General features: G+C 41.5%; 3 protein-coding genes across 3 annotated transcripts; all 3 read left to right on the top strand.

The window, feature by feature from the left end:
• Positions 1–5575: 5575 nt before the first annotated feature.
• Positions 5576–5943, top strand: EAF01_003510 (uncharacterized protein; the record flags this gene model as incomplete). The annotated part of the gene is given in 2 exon segments (XM_038911764.1): positions 5576–5734; positions 5749–5943. 2 exon segments carry the CDS (start codon positions 5576–5578, stop codon positions 5941–5943), a joined length of 354 nt encoding a protein of 117 aa, XP_038772999.1.
• Positions 5944–8348: 2405 nt separating this feature from the next.
• On the top strand, positions 8349–8858 carry EAF01_003509 (uncharacterized protein; the record flags this gene model as incomplete). The annotated part of the gene is made up of 3 exons (XM_038911763.1): positions 8349–8405; positions 8498–8625; positions 8714–8858. 3 exons carry the CDS (start codon positions 8349–8351, stop codon positions 8856–8858), a joined length of 330 nt encoding a protein of 109 aa, XP_038772998.1.
• Positions 8859–9775: 917 nt separating this feature from the next.
• On the top strand, positions 9776–11551 carry EAF01_003508 (uncharacterized protein; the record flags this gene model as incomplete). Its single annotated transcript, XM_038911762.1, has 4 exons — positions 9776–9898; positions 9953–10748; positions 10947–11028; positions 11086–11551. 4 exons carry the CDS (start codon positions 9776–9778, stop codon positions 11549–11551), a joined length of 1467 nt encoding a protein of 488 aa, XP_038772997.1.
• Between the last annotated feature and the right edge of the window lie 1060 nt (positions 11552–12611).

Raw genomic sequence — 12611 nt, 5'->3', positions numbered from 1 at the left:
CCAGACTGAGTAGGGATTCCGTCCGTAAATTAAAAATCCATCTACTAAAAACTTCAACATGTAAACCCCGCATGTTCGGTAACAGATCTTCCGCCCCTTCATGACTCAAAAGAGATATCACGAGGTGAATTGAAGGGTTATTATGTACGGGGCTCCCGGGAGTGAAGTGAAGATATAATTGAAAAGGGTTTAAGACAGATTGCCGAATGTCAGGGGAACCGCTATGATAGGGTGGGTAAAATGAATCTTCAATATGGGATATTTGCCGCCAAGAATACTGCCGATATTTGTCGGTGGCAGCGGCCCGGAATGTGGGGAAATTGGACCCAAGAGATTGTTCTCGTGATACATGAGTGAGATTTAAGGAAGTAAGATGGAAGCATTTTGGGAATAGCCACAGCTTGGTTGTAACAAGCCAGATACGTGAGACAGGCACATCAGATCTCGCCCATTCATTGTACTGACTTTAGAGTTCAGCAAATGGGAATAAAGATTGGTGGGTATATTGTGAATTGTGGATCGGGATAGGTCAATCTTGAAGGAGGCTCGGCAGGCCAACATTTTATATTACGGACGCTGCCTCAATTTGTTGTTGCAAGAATCCCTTCGGCTAATTTCAGACGCACAGACAATAGCAATTATGTACCAAATTAAATGGGGCACGTTTATAAAACAATCGGGCTTCTGGCGCAATGGCAACGCGTTTGACTTCGACTTCTGTTGGAAATAACAGTCCTCTCCATCAAAAGATTGCAGGTTCGATCCCTGCGGGGCTCACAAGATCCATTTTGCAAGTCTGGGGCTCAGGAGCTTTGTTTTGCAGTTGAGATTTGGGGAGTTGTGGGAGTTTGAAGTTTTTGGTGTAATAGTCGGCTCTCTAAACAACCGACTAGTTCCTACAGGAACTTGCAAGAACGCTCTACCTTTATCTTTTTGATGTGAAATCATCTGTAGAATTCATCAACGTGAGAGAGCGAGAGGACGTAGGGTACAAGAAGATTTGAGTGACTACCTGGCTAGGTACATCCGAGGAAGTGGGAATAGCTTCAGATTGAAATCTTATACACATTGATGATCAAAGCTACCTATCTTTTCGAACCCTTAATCTAAATACATCATGCAGTCTCAGAGTCTTTCCCTAACTTTTACGTTTTCGAGTTCAATGATATCTCATAAAATCTACAATCGCTTAAATAGCACTGAACCGGTTAAAAGCCACGGTACAAATTCGTTCAAAACAAAGATTGAATCACAGATGACATTCAGGGTGTTGAAAGGTCAATAAAATATATTCCTGGGTTATGGTATATTTGGGCTTCAAGTCCAAATGCACACCCATAGAATCCGATCTGCAAGATGTGGGATTATCCGTCAAATTCGGCACGGAACTAAACTACCTAGCTCTAAAACATTCCACGAAAATTGGACCCTCAGCAGCGCAATTTTTTTTACGGACCCCAAAGCACATGAGCCCACCCAGAACAAAACCTTTTGATATCACATCAAGATACCTTCTCCAAATCGTCATCTCTCACTTAGCCCAATCCCTCAACCCCAAATTCTCAGATTTTTATCCACGTCATGCTATCAACACCACTTCAAATAGGCACACCCAGAATCGGAGTACATACTTCTATCACAACGACATTCACCAATTGAAAACATGAAGGCTTCTAGCGCAAAGGCAAAGCGCCTACCTGGCTTCGATTGTGTCTCGGAAGCCTGAGATACCGTTGATATGCAGGAGACTCGAGATTCGAGAAATACAAAGGAAGAAGGATATAAGCTTGACTAAGAGGGTGGAAAACTTCTATATGGAGTCGGGGGGGGGGGGGGGGGGGTCGTTGATTGAGGTATGCTCGAGGTATGGTGTATGGATATCATGCCATGGGTTGACAAGCTGTGTGGGTGCTTTGGAGACCAGTGGATCTGAGGATTTAAGACAAATGGCTCTCCGAGCCTATCGCTGGTCCATTTGCATCGGGATTTTTCATCATCAGCATTGTCCTTTGCCATCTACTATTTTTGGATTTCCTTGTCCGAGAGAAATTTTGCAATGGCATCTCTAGGAAATTGTCTTCTCCCAAGAGCACAGGGAAAACTTGGAGAATTGTTTGAGCTTACCTTCCTTGGAACATCAAACCACACGATTAAAACCCATGCAAACTTTTCGCTGGTTGTCAACTGCCACCTGAGTTGTTCGATCCTGCAAATAACATTTCGCCAGAAGCTGTCTCAAAAGTTTGAATCGATCTCGAGAGTACTGAACGTGTCAAATATTATACCGGAGATATATCTCCTTGTCGCCTCATCCCCTGTTCCCCCCCTTTCTCCCAACTTTCTCCCCCCTATTATCGTCTGCTTTCTCAACACCTCTCACTATCCTTCTCACCAACTTCCTCAACGCTTCTCCCTTTTTTACTTTTCACTTTTTCCCTTTACCTTTTGTCTTTTGACCCCTTCCGACTTCTTTCCTTTTTTCTATTCCCATTTGCCTCTCTTCCTCTCTTCCTTCTCCTCCCTTCCCTCTTCCTATCCTTATATACCAGCAAGACCACAAGCCGATTGTTAAGCATGATGTCCAACTTTTGGATTCAACTTCGCTGCGCAGGAGGGCATGCATGTTCTATTGTCCTCTCAAATAATGGTCCTCTCACACACCCAAACGATGACGAACCCTTCATTCAGTCGTTAGACTCTTGACTCATGATCCGGCAATCTTTATTAAACGATCCATGCGTTTCATCGCAAGTTTAGTTGCGTGGCATCACTATTCCCTGCGATATACACCAAGTCTGTAGTTGAAAATCTTCAACATGATCGCTTTCACAACTCATCGGTTGACCCGTCGGAGCAAATATCTGGAAGAAAAAGCCTGTAATCATTATAATACCAGAGAAAATCTCCTGCGTATTTCTCTTGTCATCAATTGCATCCTCGTTACGCTCAGCTGTAAGCGATTCATCTTGTTCCTTGCGAGTCTGGGGTGATTGTGCTTTCTCAGTTTATCCGTATTGTTTGCCCGGTCCCAGTCAATGGATCTAGCTTTTGATGGACAGTCCCTTGTTCTACATCCATCGGCGGCGTTCACCTCCACTTCAAGTCTTTTCGAGTCCATCCAGTCTGTACCGACATTTATACACTCATCAATTGTCACAACTCGTTCTAGAGTTTGATTTTCGATGGTTGTAACGTGCGTTGTCAAGAGAATGACATCGAAACCTTCAACCTTTCAGCTAGATTACTTTCAACTCGGGTTTCTTCCTGTTACTCGAAGCTGATGCAGAGCTGTAAGAGTCTTTGTATCCATAGCACAAGTCTCCTGTTCTAGTATGATGATATACTCAGTATTAGACGTCTCCCAAAAGCTGATGCCATAGCAAAATATATAGTCACTAGCGGTTCGTTGAACAACGTCCTAGTAGACTCTCCTAGATTGGTGTATGTGAGGGATGAACTGCTTTGATGCGAACTAGTTGTACCCTATCTCGACCAAAATCTCGCGCTCGATCCATTTTGATTGAAAGAAGTCTCCATCCGGCCCTGACTGTGGGCATGTTTCTTTCGATAGATGGGTTCGGAATGGGCGTCAAGCGTCATATTCAGCCATGATCTTAGCATCGATGAATTGGGATGCCGAGAGCACGAGCGTGAAAATCTAATCGTCGTAATATCAGGTACAGCTCTCGAGCTCGTCTCGTTGGCTCGTTGTTGCTCATAGACGAATCGATGAATGTGCTTTTATATCAAGCATCTACTCGGTTTTGTGGTCGTGCAAACAGTTAAGAGAAGCGGTGCTGGGACCATTGAACCAGCCACACAAAGGTGTCATTTTTCAAGATAGAGCAGCTAGGTTTAGAAAGCATAATGTGACCATATTATCGTGAAAGTCGACCTCACACATTCTCGTTACAAAGAATAAAATCGGCTGGGATAGCTCTCCAGATGCAGAGTAAATCGGTTACATGCGTTCCTCTCAATAATGCAGCCGCGGCGCTTCGAGTGTATGACAGGGTTGCGTACACTCGGGCGCAATCGACTCCAAGGGTTTTCGCTTCAGGTACAGTGCCCCTATACTTGCTTTTGCTCTTCTAGTAGGGTGTCTAGAGGCTGAACATGTTTCTCCAATAGGCAATAAGTAAATCATTGTTATACTTTTGGTTTTATGTGAGAGAAAAATAATTTCCGTTTCCATTTCATATTGTGCAAGTGTAAATTATCAGGGTATTCAATAGTCCGGACTGCAGTCTAGAAATGAAGAATATCAAATCTCCAAATCAATTAAAACATTCAAATCATTTGAAATTATTAAATTGTATTGAAAAATTGAATGATTTTCAAATTTCTAACTGCTTTTAGACATTCAAACCCTTATATTGTTGGACTGCAGTCCGGACTATTGGATACTCTGAGTGTAATTATCTAAGCAACGTATCCGGTGTAAAAAACCACATGTATATCTATTACACAAATATAAACCCACCCTCAAACGGTCATAGACTTCATGATCGCCTTCTGACATCGATGCTCTTCCCATGCCAACCTGAAATTGCTAACTGCATTCTGGTACGAGCGACTGCTCTTGTCTGTACTCGTCCCGATTCCTGTAATGCTCCCCAGGCTACCACTTCGGCGTTCCTGCTGTTCGAAAAATTATAAAAAACGGTAGCATTTTGAATCACGTATCAAATTTCGAGACAAGAGAAGGACAACTAACTTACTTGAGCTTGACGGATGGGAGGAATTCGGACGATGCTAGCCTTTTACTAACATCTCGCGGAGTCAGTACTCACTATATATGGTTAGTAACGATACATGAATTGAGGTGAAGGATGTCAACTTACTCGGGGTAAATGTCTCTGACAGTCTGGCCTATCGCGATGGTTGAAGTTCTTGGTGCGGGCCGTTTGCGACTAGGGTTTGGAAACTTTGGAAACTTTGGAAATTTTGGAAATTTTGTTAGCAGTTGTTGCATATTGGAGTGTAAATAGGCTGCGCAACGGGTATCCGCGAAGTGGATAATGGCCTCGACAGATAATCCGCGGATAATCCGTTTGTAGAGCGGATAATTTAGAATCTAAATGGATAACTTGTAGAATGGGTATAAATTACTTGTGGATATTTATTTATTTGTATATTATATAATTATTTATAATTATTTATAATATTAATATAATTTTATAATTAATATAAAAATTAATATAAATTTAAGCTTGAATTACTTTTAGGCTGGAAAATAATTTGAGAATAGTTTTATATTTTAAATGAAAAAAGTAGAGAATTTATATATTTGTAAATAATTTATTTATTTGTGGATAAATGGATTATTTATAGATAATTTATAAATTATTTGTATGGAATAGGTAATTTTAAAGTTTCGATAAATAATCTGTAGAGTGAATAGAATATTTAATAAATAATTTGTGAAGTGGATTATTTGTAGATAATTCATGGGTACAGATAATTTGTGCGCAGTCTAAGTGTAAAATATGAGATGCATATAAACCTCAGGTTGGATATGTCAGTTGATGGATGATCTTGATGATATCGAATTAATGAAGCATTCGAAGGAAGGATGGTAATACTTACAAAAGCTCTTCTCTTCCGGGGTGGCATTGAAGAAGAAGAAGAAGAAGAAGAAGAAGAAGAAGAAGAAGAAGAAGAATTGGGAACTTCGCTAAGAATGAGCATCTCGAATCAGGAAGGAACCAGGACATCAGGTGATTCTCACTATGTATGAATATATAGGTAGTGATGCTTGCCCAATTTGACAGCCACAAAGAGGAGCTAGGTAGGCATCACCATCACTCACCTTCACATTTTTGGCGAATTTTGATCGTAGTCACACAACGAAACCAAGTCAAAACTGGTTATCCAAGGAGGGAACCCAGAGCCAAAAATACGAGTGATTATTTTGGACTCACAGGAGAACAAGACAAGTGACACTACCATTGAGGTATACCAGGCTCTATAAAAAAATTGTTATTGCTCAAGCATTTGTCTTTCTTGGTATCTCTCTCGAATATCCAATATCCTCAGTGGTTTCTCAAGTGTCTATTTCAAGACCACTTGCTCCTCCATCTGTCTCGCTATCAGTCTCGTAGCTCTGTCTTACTCTCAATGACTTATTTCTTCAGTATCGTTTCGAACTCTAGATAATCACTCCACCGACTATTTTCATATCTTAAAATTATCTTCATGAAATCTACTTATACTAATTCGATATATGGCACTATAGATATGCATGCTCCTTGCCTTCAGCCCATTATACTTCGGAATACCTGGACTAACACACATTTTAGAATCTGGATCGATCAATCGTGGACGTTCGCGGAATCATTCGAAAAACGTTTGTCCAATGATATAAGGGTTTGAATATCCGAAAGAAGCTAAAATTCTGAATAAAGTTCAATATTCTAATTAAATTCAGCATCTCGAATCACTTGAATGTCTGAAAGGAGTTGAAAATCCGATGATAGTTCAACATTCCAATCAAATTCAACATCTCAAACCCATTTGAATGTTTTAAATTGGTTTAGAGATTTGATAATCTTTATTGTTAGAAGAAGTTAGGAACCTGAAAATACTTCAAATATTCTAATCATACTCGATATCTCAAGTCATTTGATGTTCTGATTGGTATGGGGATTTGATAATGCTTAGTATTGTTTGACTGCAGTCCGGACTATTGGTCACTCTGCTACCACAGAACAATGATAAGTTGTTAAGACTTTCCTTGACAGTAAGGCCGAATGTGCTTAAGCAACTTCATCCTGAACAACGAATTGATCGATAGATACAGCAGGCTTTCCCTACAGTGTCAGCCAATGAATAAATGAATATCAGTATCTTAAGGATAAGCACCTTATTTCGATCATCATCATCATCCCCACCGTCAACAATAAATACCGTTGCCTCAACTTCATTTGAAAAGCTCCAAAGTTGATTCACGAGGAAACTATTCCAGCTGGAGCAATATTTTCTAAGAAAAACGATACTATGCAAGATGACACAACTAGCAGTATGCCCTTCAAGAGCCATGCCGATGCTGAGATCGAGATATTTGGTACACTTCAACCAAATCCAATCTCGTGCTCTCTACTCGAAGGTTATACGATCACAGTCCGACTCGACATGACACTTCGGAAGTGTGACTCTCCATTGTCGTTCGATACGAAAAGCAGCTTCATCGCTCAGGACCAGACAGCATCGAGCGGATATCACATCTACCATACGGACGACGGAATAGGCAGCCTCCCCCGAATACATATCAACGCCCCGATGGTTACAATTAATCATGATATGTAATCAGATTTTGATTATGTTTCTGTTTGTTTGAAAAATTCATGTATGTTTTTGTCGAGGGGTTCGTGTCATCTGAAGCCGTTCCATTGCGAATTGTCATTTGCTCCTTTTTGATAATTTAGTACTGTGAATACTTGGACTCGATTCTAGGACGACAAAAGGTCCATGTACACATTGTATTACGAGCTCACACTTCATATATTGTTGCCTTTTCTGAGCTCCAGCGGGACGGAAAAACAGTGGACCCGAAGGCAAACAGACACTCTGCAATATTTGATATCATTTTAGACAATCATTGTACTTAGTCACAGTTGAATAAAGATATGCCGTTATTTTTGCTGCATTTCATGTTGATTCTGTTTCTATGTAAATTGATATCATTATAAATCCCTAAGACACAAGTGTCTTCAATGGCCTTACTCGAGAGGTTGAGTGTGGTAACAAGTCGGCCATTTAAAAAGCCGACTATTACTGCTTTTTATGCTCAAACATGAAGCTGAAATCCCCCATCCAATCTTCTGGCGTATTGAACCCCACAATTTCCTTCCGAGCATAATAAGTGCTTGAGCACAAGTCAGTCATCAAATACTATTCGAGTACCTCAACACGACAATCATGCTATGGCTGTGCTGCCAACAAATGGGAAGCTGTGATTGTATAAAGGTTGAATCGAAACAAAGGCAACCCATGAAGTTCCCGCTATGATATCTTGAGTTGTGGGGAATATGCTCATGCAATGACCCGTGCCACGTCTGTTCCACCACCTCCTCGGACTCTCAAGCAATTGTTGAATTCGGACAGCTTTCGAGAATGCGTAATCCGAGGCTATTTTTACTTATAAGTTGTCAATGCATTAGTATTGTAGGTACGACATTGAATGATGTCTAGTGCGGAGATCTTCGCCGCGTCGAATTATATAAAGGTCAAGAAAGCCAACCTTATTGCTCTACAACATACAACCAAATCACTACAAGACGAATCTCATCAAGCCACTCAACTATCTCAGCATTAATAATTTAATCCAAATCTCTCATAACCCAATCATGAGCCCTATCTCCCGAGTCGTCACCTTCACTCCTAAGCCGGAGAAGATCGAGGAAGTAAGTTTATTCTTTCCATCGAATCCCCACATCATCTTCGCCTTACTGTCTTCGAATATCTATTCACATTCTCTAACGCAATACTTTAACAGTCTCTCGCTGAATGTGCTAAGTTCGCCAAAGTTGTCGAAGATGCCGAGCCAGGCTGTCTTATGTACAAAGTATCGAAGACCAAGCCTTTGTCAGGTGACGGGCCAGAGCAAATTGTTATGGCTATGATGTAAGGAACTTGTCCATCACACGTTCCCTTTCTCCTTTCCTCTTCCCTTTCACACATTCCGTATGCATGGGTTGACCAGATCTTACAGATTCAAAGATGAGGCAGCTTTCAAAGCTCATGAGGAGAGTGCTCATGTCCAATCATACAAGGCGGATAGCAAGGCAGCCGAGTATTTGACGGCACCACCTGATGTTAGAGTTGTCACTCCTGCGGGAGGATTCAGCAGAACTTAATTCGAGAGATCTGAATAAGGGTTTAAACTCTTTATCTGTATTGCATTGTTTAGATATCCAATGAAGCGCATAATCACAGCATCTATTTTGATATTCATGATGGTCATTCTCCAAGTGTTTTTCAATGTGAGCCATTGACTCACTAGTTGCCAATCTAACTGTGACATGAAGCTCAACGACGACATGAGATCCTGACCAACGGCGACTTGTGGCCAATTTTGGTTCTACAACCATAATGTGAATGATCTGAACATAGCTTCGATACCCAAGGCAGGTAGATAACTACTTTCATCAAGACATGCATTATTAGTTCACGCCTGACGTCCAGTGATTCGGGATTATTTTGTTGGGAGATCAAGTTGATATGTGTCAACAATAGCCTGGAGGAAGGTCCCGAATCAAGATGGTTGCACTAATTAACAGTCATAAGCATGGGAAGTTTAGTTCTCATGGTAAAAGTAGGTAAGCAGCTAGCTAGACTTCTCCAATGATATACAAACAGATTTCAAACTAAGGGAGTCTGATAGTCTGAACTGCAGTCCAACAATCAAAAACTTTAGAACATCCAATCCCTTCTAAACATTGAAATCATTTTAGCTATTGAAATAGATTTGGTTGTTGAATTAATTTAGAAAATTATATTCATTAGATCGATAACAGCATCTTCAGAATCTATCCCCACTGTTCGAAAAGCTGTTCAATTGAATGATAGATAGGATAATTGAAAGAGAATGGTATGGGGAGAAGTGATATGGGGAGAAGTGATTTGGTTATCGGGGTGGAATTAGCATTTAACTCCAAACACACCTAGGTGATAGATACCCCGCCCCCGCTATCAAGAACATTCCTTATCAGCACCGTGCGATGATGTTCATCTCATGAATCAAATACAGAACATTGAACTATCTCGAGATAAAATGGAAAAGCGTCAGTCTTTTGAGTCACCGGAGAATTGGCTTCAGTTCTCCAAGCGAAACATCGTTACCTTCACTACATTCGTTATCCTTATCTTCGTCGTACAACTTCTTCCAAATTTCGTGGTAAGCGTCCCACAAGCCTCAAAGATAGATTCAATACTAATTGACAGCAAATAGTCTTGGCAATTGTCACCATTGATTCTCGGAGAGATTAGTCTGTCCAAATATGAAAAGTTTCGGAGATGCTCTGTGTATACATTTCTTGAGACCGGGTTGCCATGGCTAGAAACTGCTTCACCTATTGTGCTCTCAGAATTCATCCAGCGGAGAGACAATCTAGCTGTTGCGCTTGAGAGTGATGGATTAGATGCATTTATCGTTGAGCCAGGATATACATTTCAGTATTATGCTAATGTTAGTCAAAAAACCTGGGAAGTTTGGGAGCCTGAAGAGCGACCATTTCTCATGGTCATTACACCTCATTTTGATACAAGTTTGAAGAGAGTTGTTGCAAAGACATCATTTCTGGCACCATATTTTGAGGAAGGGAGGGTAAGAATGCTCGGTATGCCTTTCGAAGAGGACCTGTACATCGTTACTTGGGAGGAACACTGGGATCCTTATTTGACGCTGTTGAGAGATTGGCATACTGTCGTTGGCAAGAAAGATGTAGGGTCCACTCAAGTTCCAAAGGTGATGGTCGACGAAGAAACGAGAGATTTCATCCAGAGAGGCCTGGGCGAAAGTGGCTTCGAAGTGGTGGGACTTGCTGGCAGTGTGAAACGAGTGAAGCAAACGAAAACAGTTGGCGAAGTAAATATCCTCAGGGCGGTCAATACAGGAACTGTCGAAGCATTGCGAGCTGTGAGGACGTGTATGGTGCCGGGCTTGACTGAAAATGAGGTCATGGCTGGACTTGACAGTACAATGCGAGCTGGTGGGATGGATCCATTCTTTGATATCGTACTTTTTGGTAAGCCAATAATTGATTCTCTCAAGTTCGTTCGTACAATGGTCTTCGAGTATTTTCTGACTTACAACTACCTCTCCACTGTGTAAAACTGGCTTGTGACACAAATCAACTTTGTGTATCTACTAGTTATCTCACACTCTTCATCTGGGTGGAGAAGAGTTTAAAACGTAATGGAGAATAATATTGATCTTCTAATAGATGAGAATGCTGCAATGCCACATGGCGGACCAAATGGAAGTAAAGTTCTGGAAGAAGAGACCCTCGTGTTGATTGATGTTGGGTGAGCTCTAAGCACTTCACTTGTTGAATGTATCAAGCTGATTTGATCCCTCAAAAGTTCCCATCTACATGGATATTCTTCTGACATTTGCCGAACATTCTTTCCACCTTTCTTCTCGAAAGCGAAAGATCTCTCGCTTCTTTCACCAGTTGCCCAGCACAAAATCGCAATTTGGGATGTAGTGTTCGAGGCACAAACTAAAGCACTAGATGCATTAAAACCGAATTCATCATGCGCTTCTGTAGACATAGCGGCTCGAAATGTCATTGCTGATGCCGGCTACGAGAAAGCATTTACACATCGCGTTGGGCATGGAATTGGTATCAAGGCGCATGAGAGTCCTTATTTGAATAAGGGAAATGTCGGAGAACTCCTAGATGTAGGGATGGCGTTCACACTAGAGCCTGGAATATACCTTGAAGAGAAGTTTGGCGTGAGGCATGAAGATGTTTTTGTCGTGAGAGAGAATGGTGAAGCAGAGATTCTTACGGGTTCCAGGGCGAAGGGCCCTTGGGATCCATGATGCAGTGCGGATGGTATTGTGATTGAAACATGAGTATTTATCCGAAGCCCGAAGTAGGTATATTGCAGCAATACACAACAGGGTCAATACCGACCAACCTAATCAGTAGCTTAACGTTTATAATGATCAACCAATGGCAACTACTCCATGTGATAATTCATGTTTTTGTTGCACGTCGTAGGGCGAGAGGGCGAGAGGGCGAAGAAAAGGGCGAAGGGCGCGAAAGCCCGAGGCGTCAGGGGGTGAAAGGGCGAGGGCCGACAACATTTTGGCGATTTCATTGGCTAGCTAGATTGCTGGAGGGAAAATGAGAAATTCGTGTCATTCTCACAATTATCTCAATTACTTTTGTTTGTATTGATTGATATTGAAGAGCTTGAATGGCATTCTGGTGTAAAATGTTTCCTGCGTTTGGAATTAGAATTCGGGTTCAAAGCAAAAATTATGGGGCGCAACTTGTAAGCTTCATTTTAACTACATTCGGGCAAAATTTCCATCGCTTCCTTATCTCAGTTCAACGACGACCCCTTCATTCAACATTCGCCATTTTTGCTGTATGAGATTCCATCAACTACGGGAGCTAAAACAATCAGACGGTTAAGCTCTTAAGGTTTCTAACACAAAGATACCGACGATGCACGTTCCATCGACAGATAGTCATATTCCCAAGCAATTTCTAGAGCGATAGCTAATAAGACATGTCGATACCTATCAACAACACAATCTAAATTCGAATCCGAAATCCGCCCGTATGCCTTTCTTGCCGTGCTCGAGCCGCTCCCAATCGACCCCTCCTTAGATCTCAGAAAGGCATATCATACCCCGCGCATTTCCTATTTCAGCAATACAGTCCATGGAATACATTGAGAATACCTTATATGGCAGATGTTCTTGCTACAGTGGGATGGCTCAACAACTTGGTGATTTTGTATCATCGGGAGCTAATAATAGAGACGGATATATAAGATGAAGGCATCATGGACGAAGAAAGCGAATCTTTCCAGTCCGACACACACTCTTCTTATCATCTGCAGAAACACAAGCCATACCTTACAATAGC

Source organism: Botrytis porri (assembly GCF_014898465.1).
Source record: "Botrytis porri strain MUCL 3234 chromosome Unknown BPOR_004, whole genome shotgun sequence".
In the NCBI taxonomy this organism is placed as follows: domain Eukaryota; kingdom Fungi; phylum Ascomycota; class Leotiomycetes; order Helotiales; family Sclerotiniaceae; genus Botrytis; species Botrytis porri.
The sequence above is the reverse complement of the archived record's forward strand: the minus strand, read 5'-3'. Positions and strand labels throughout refer to the sequence as shown.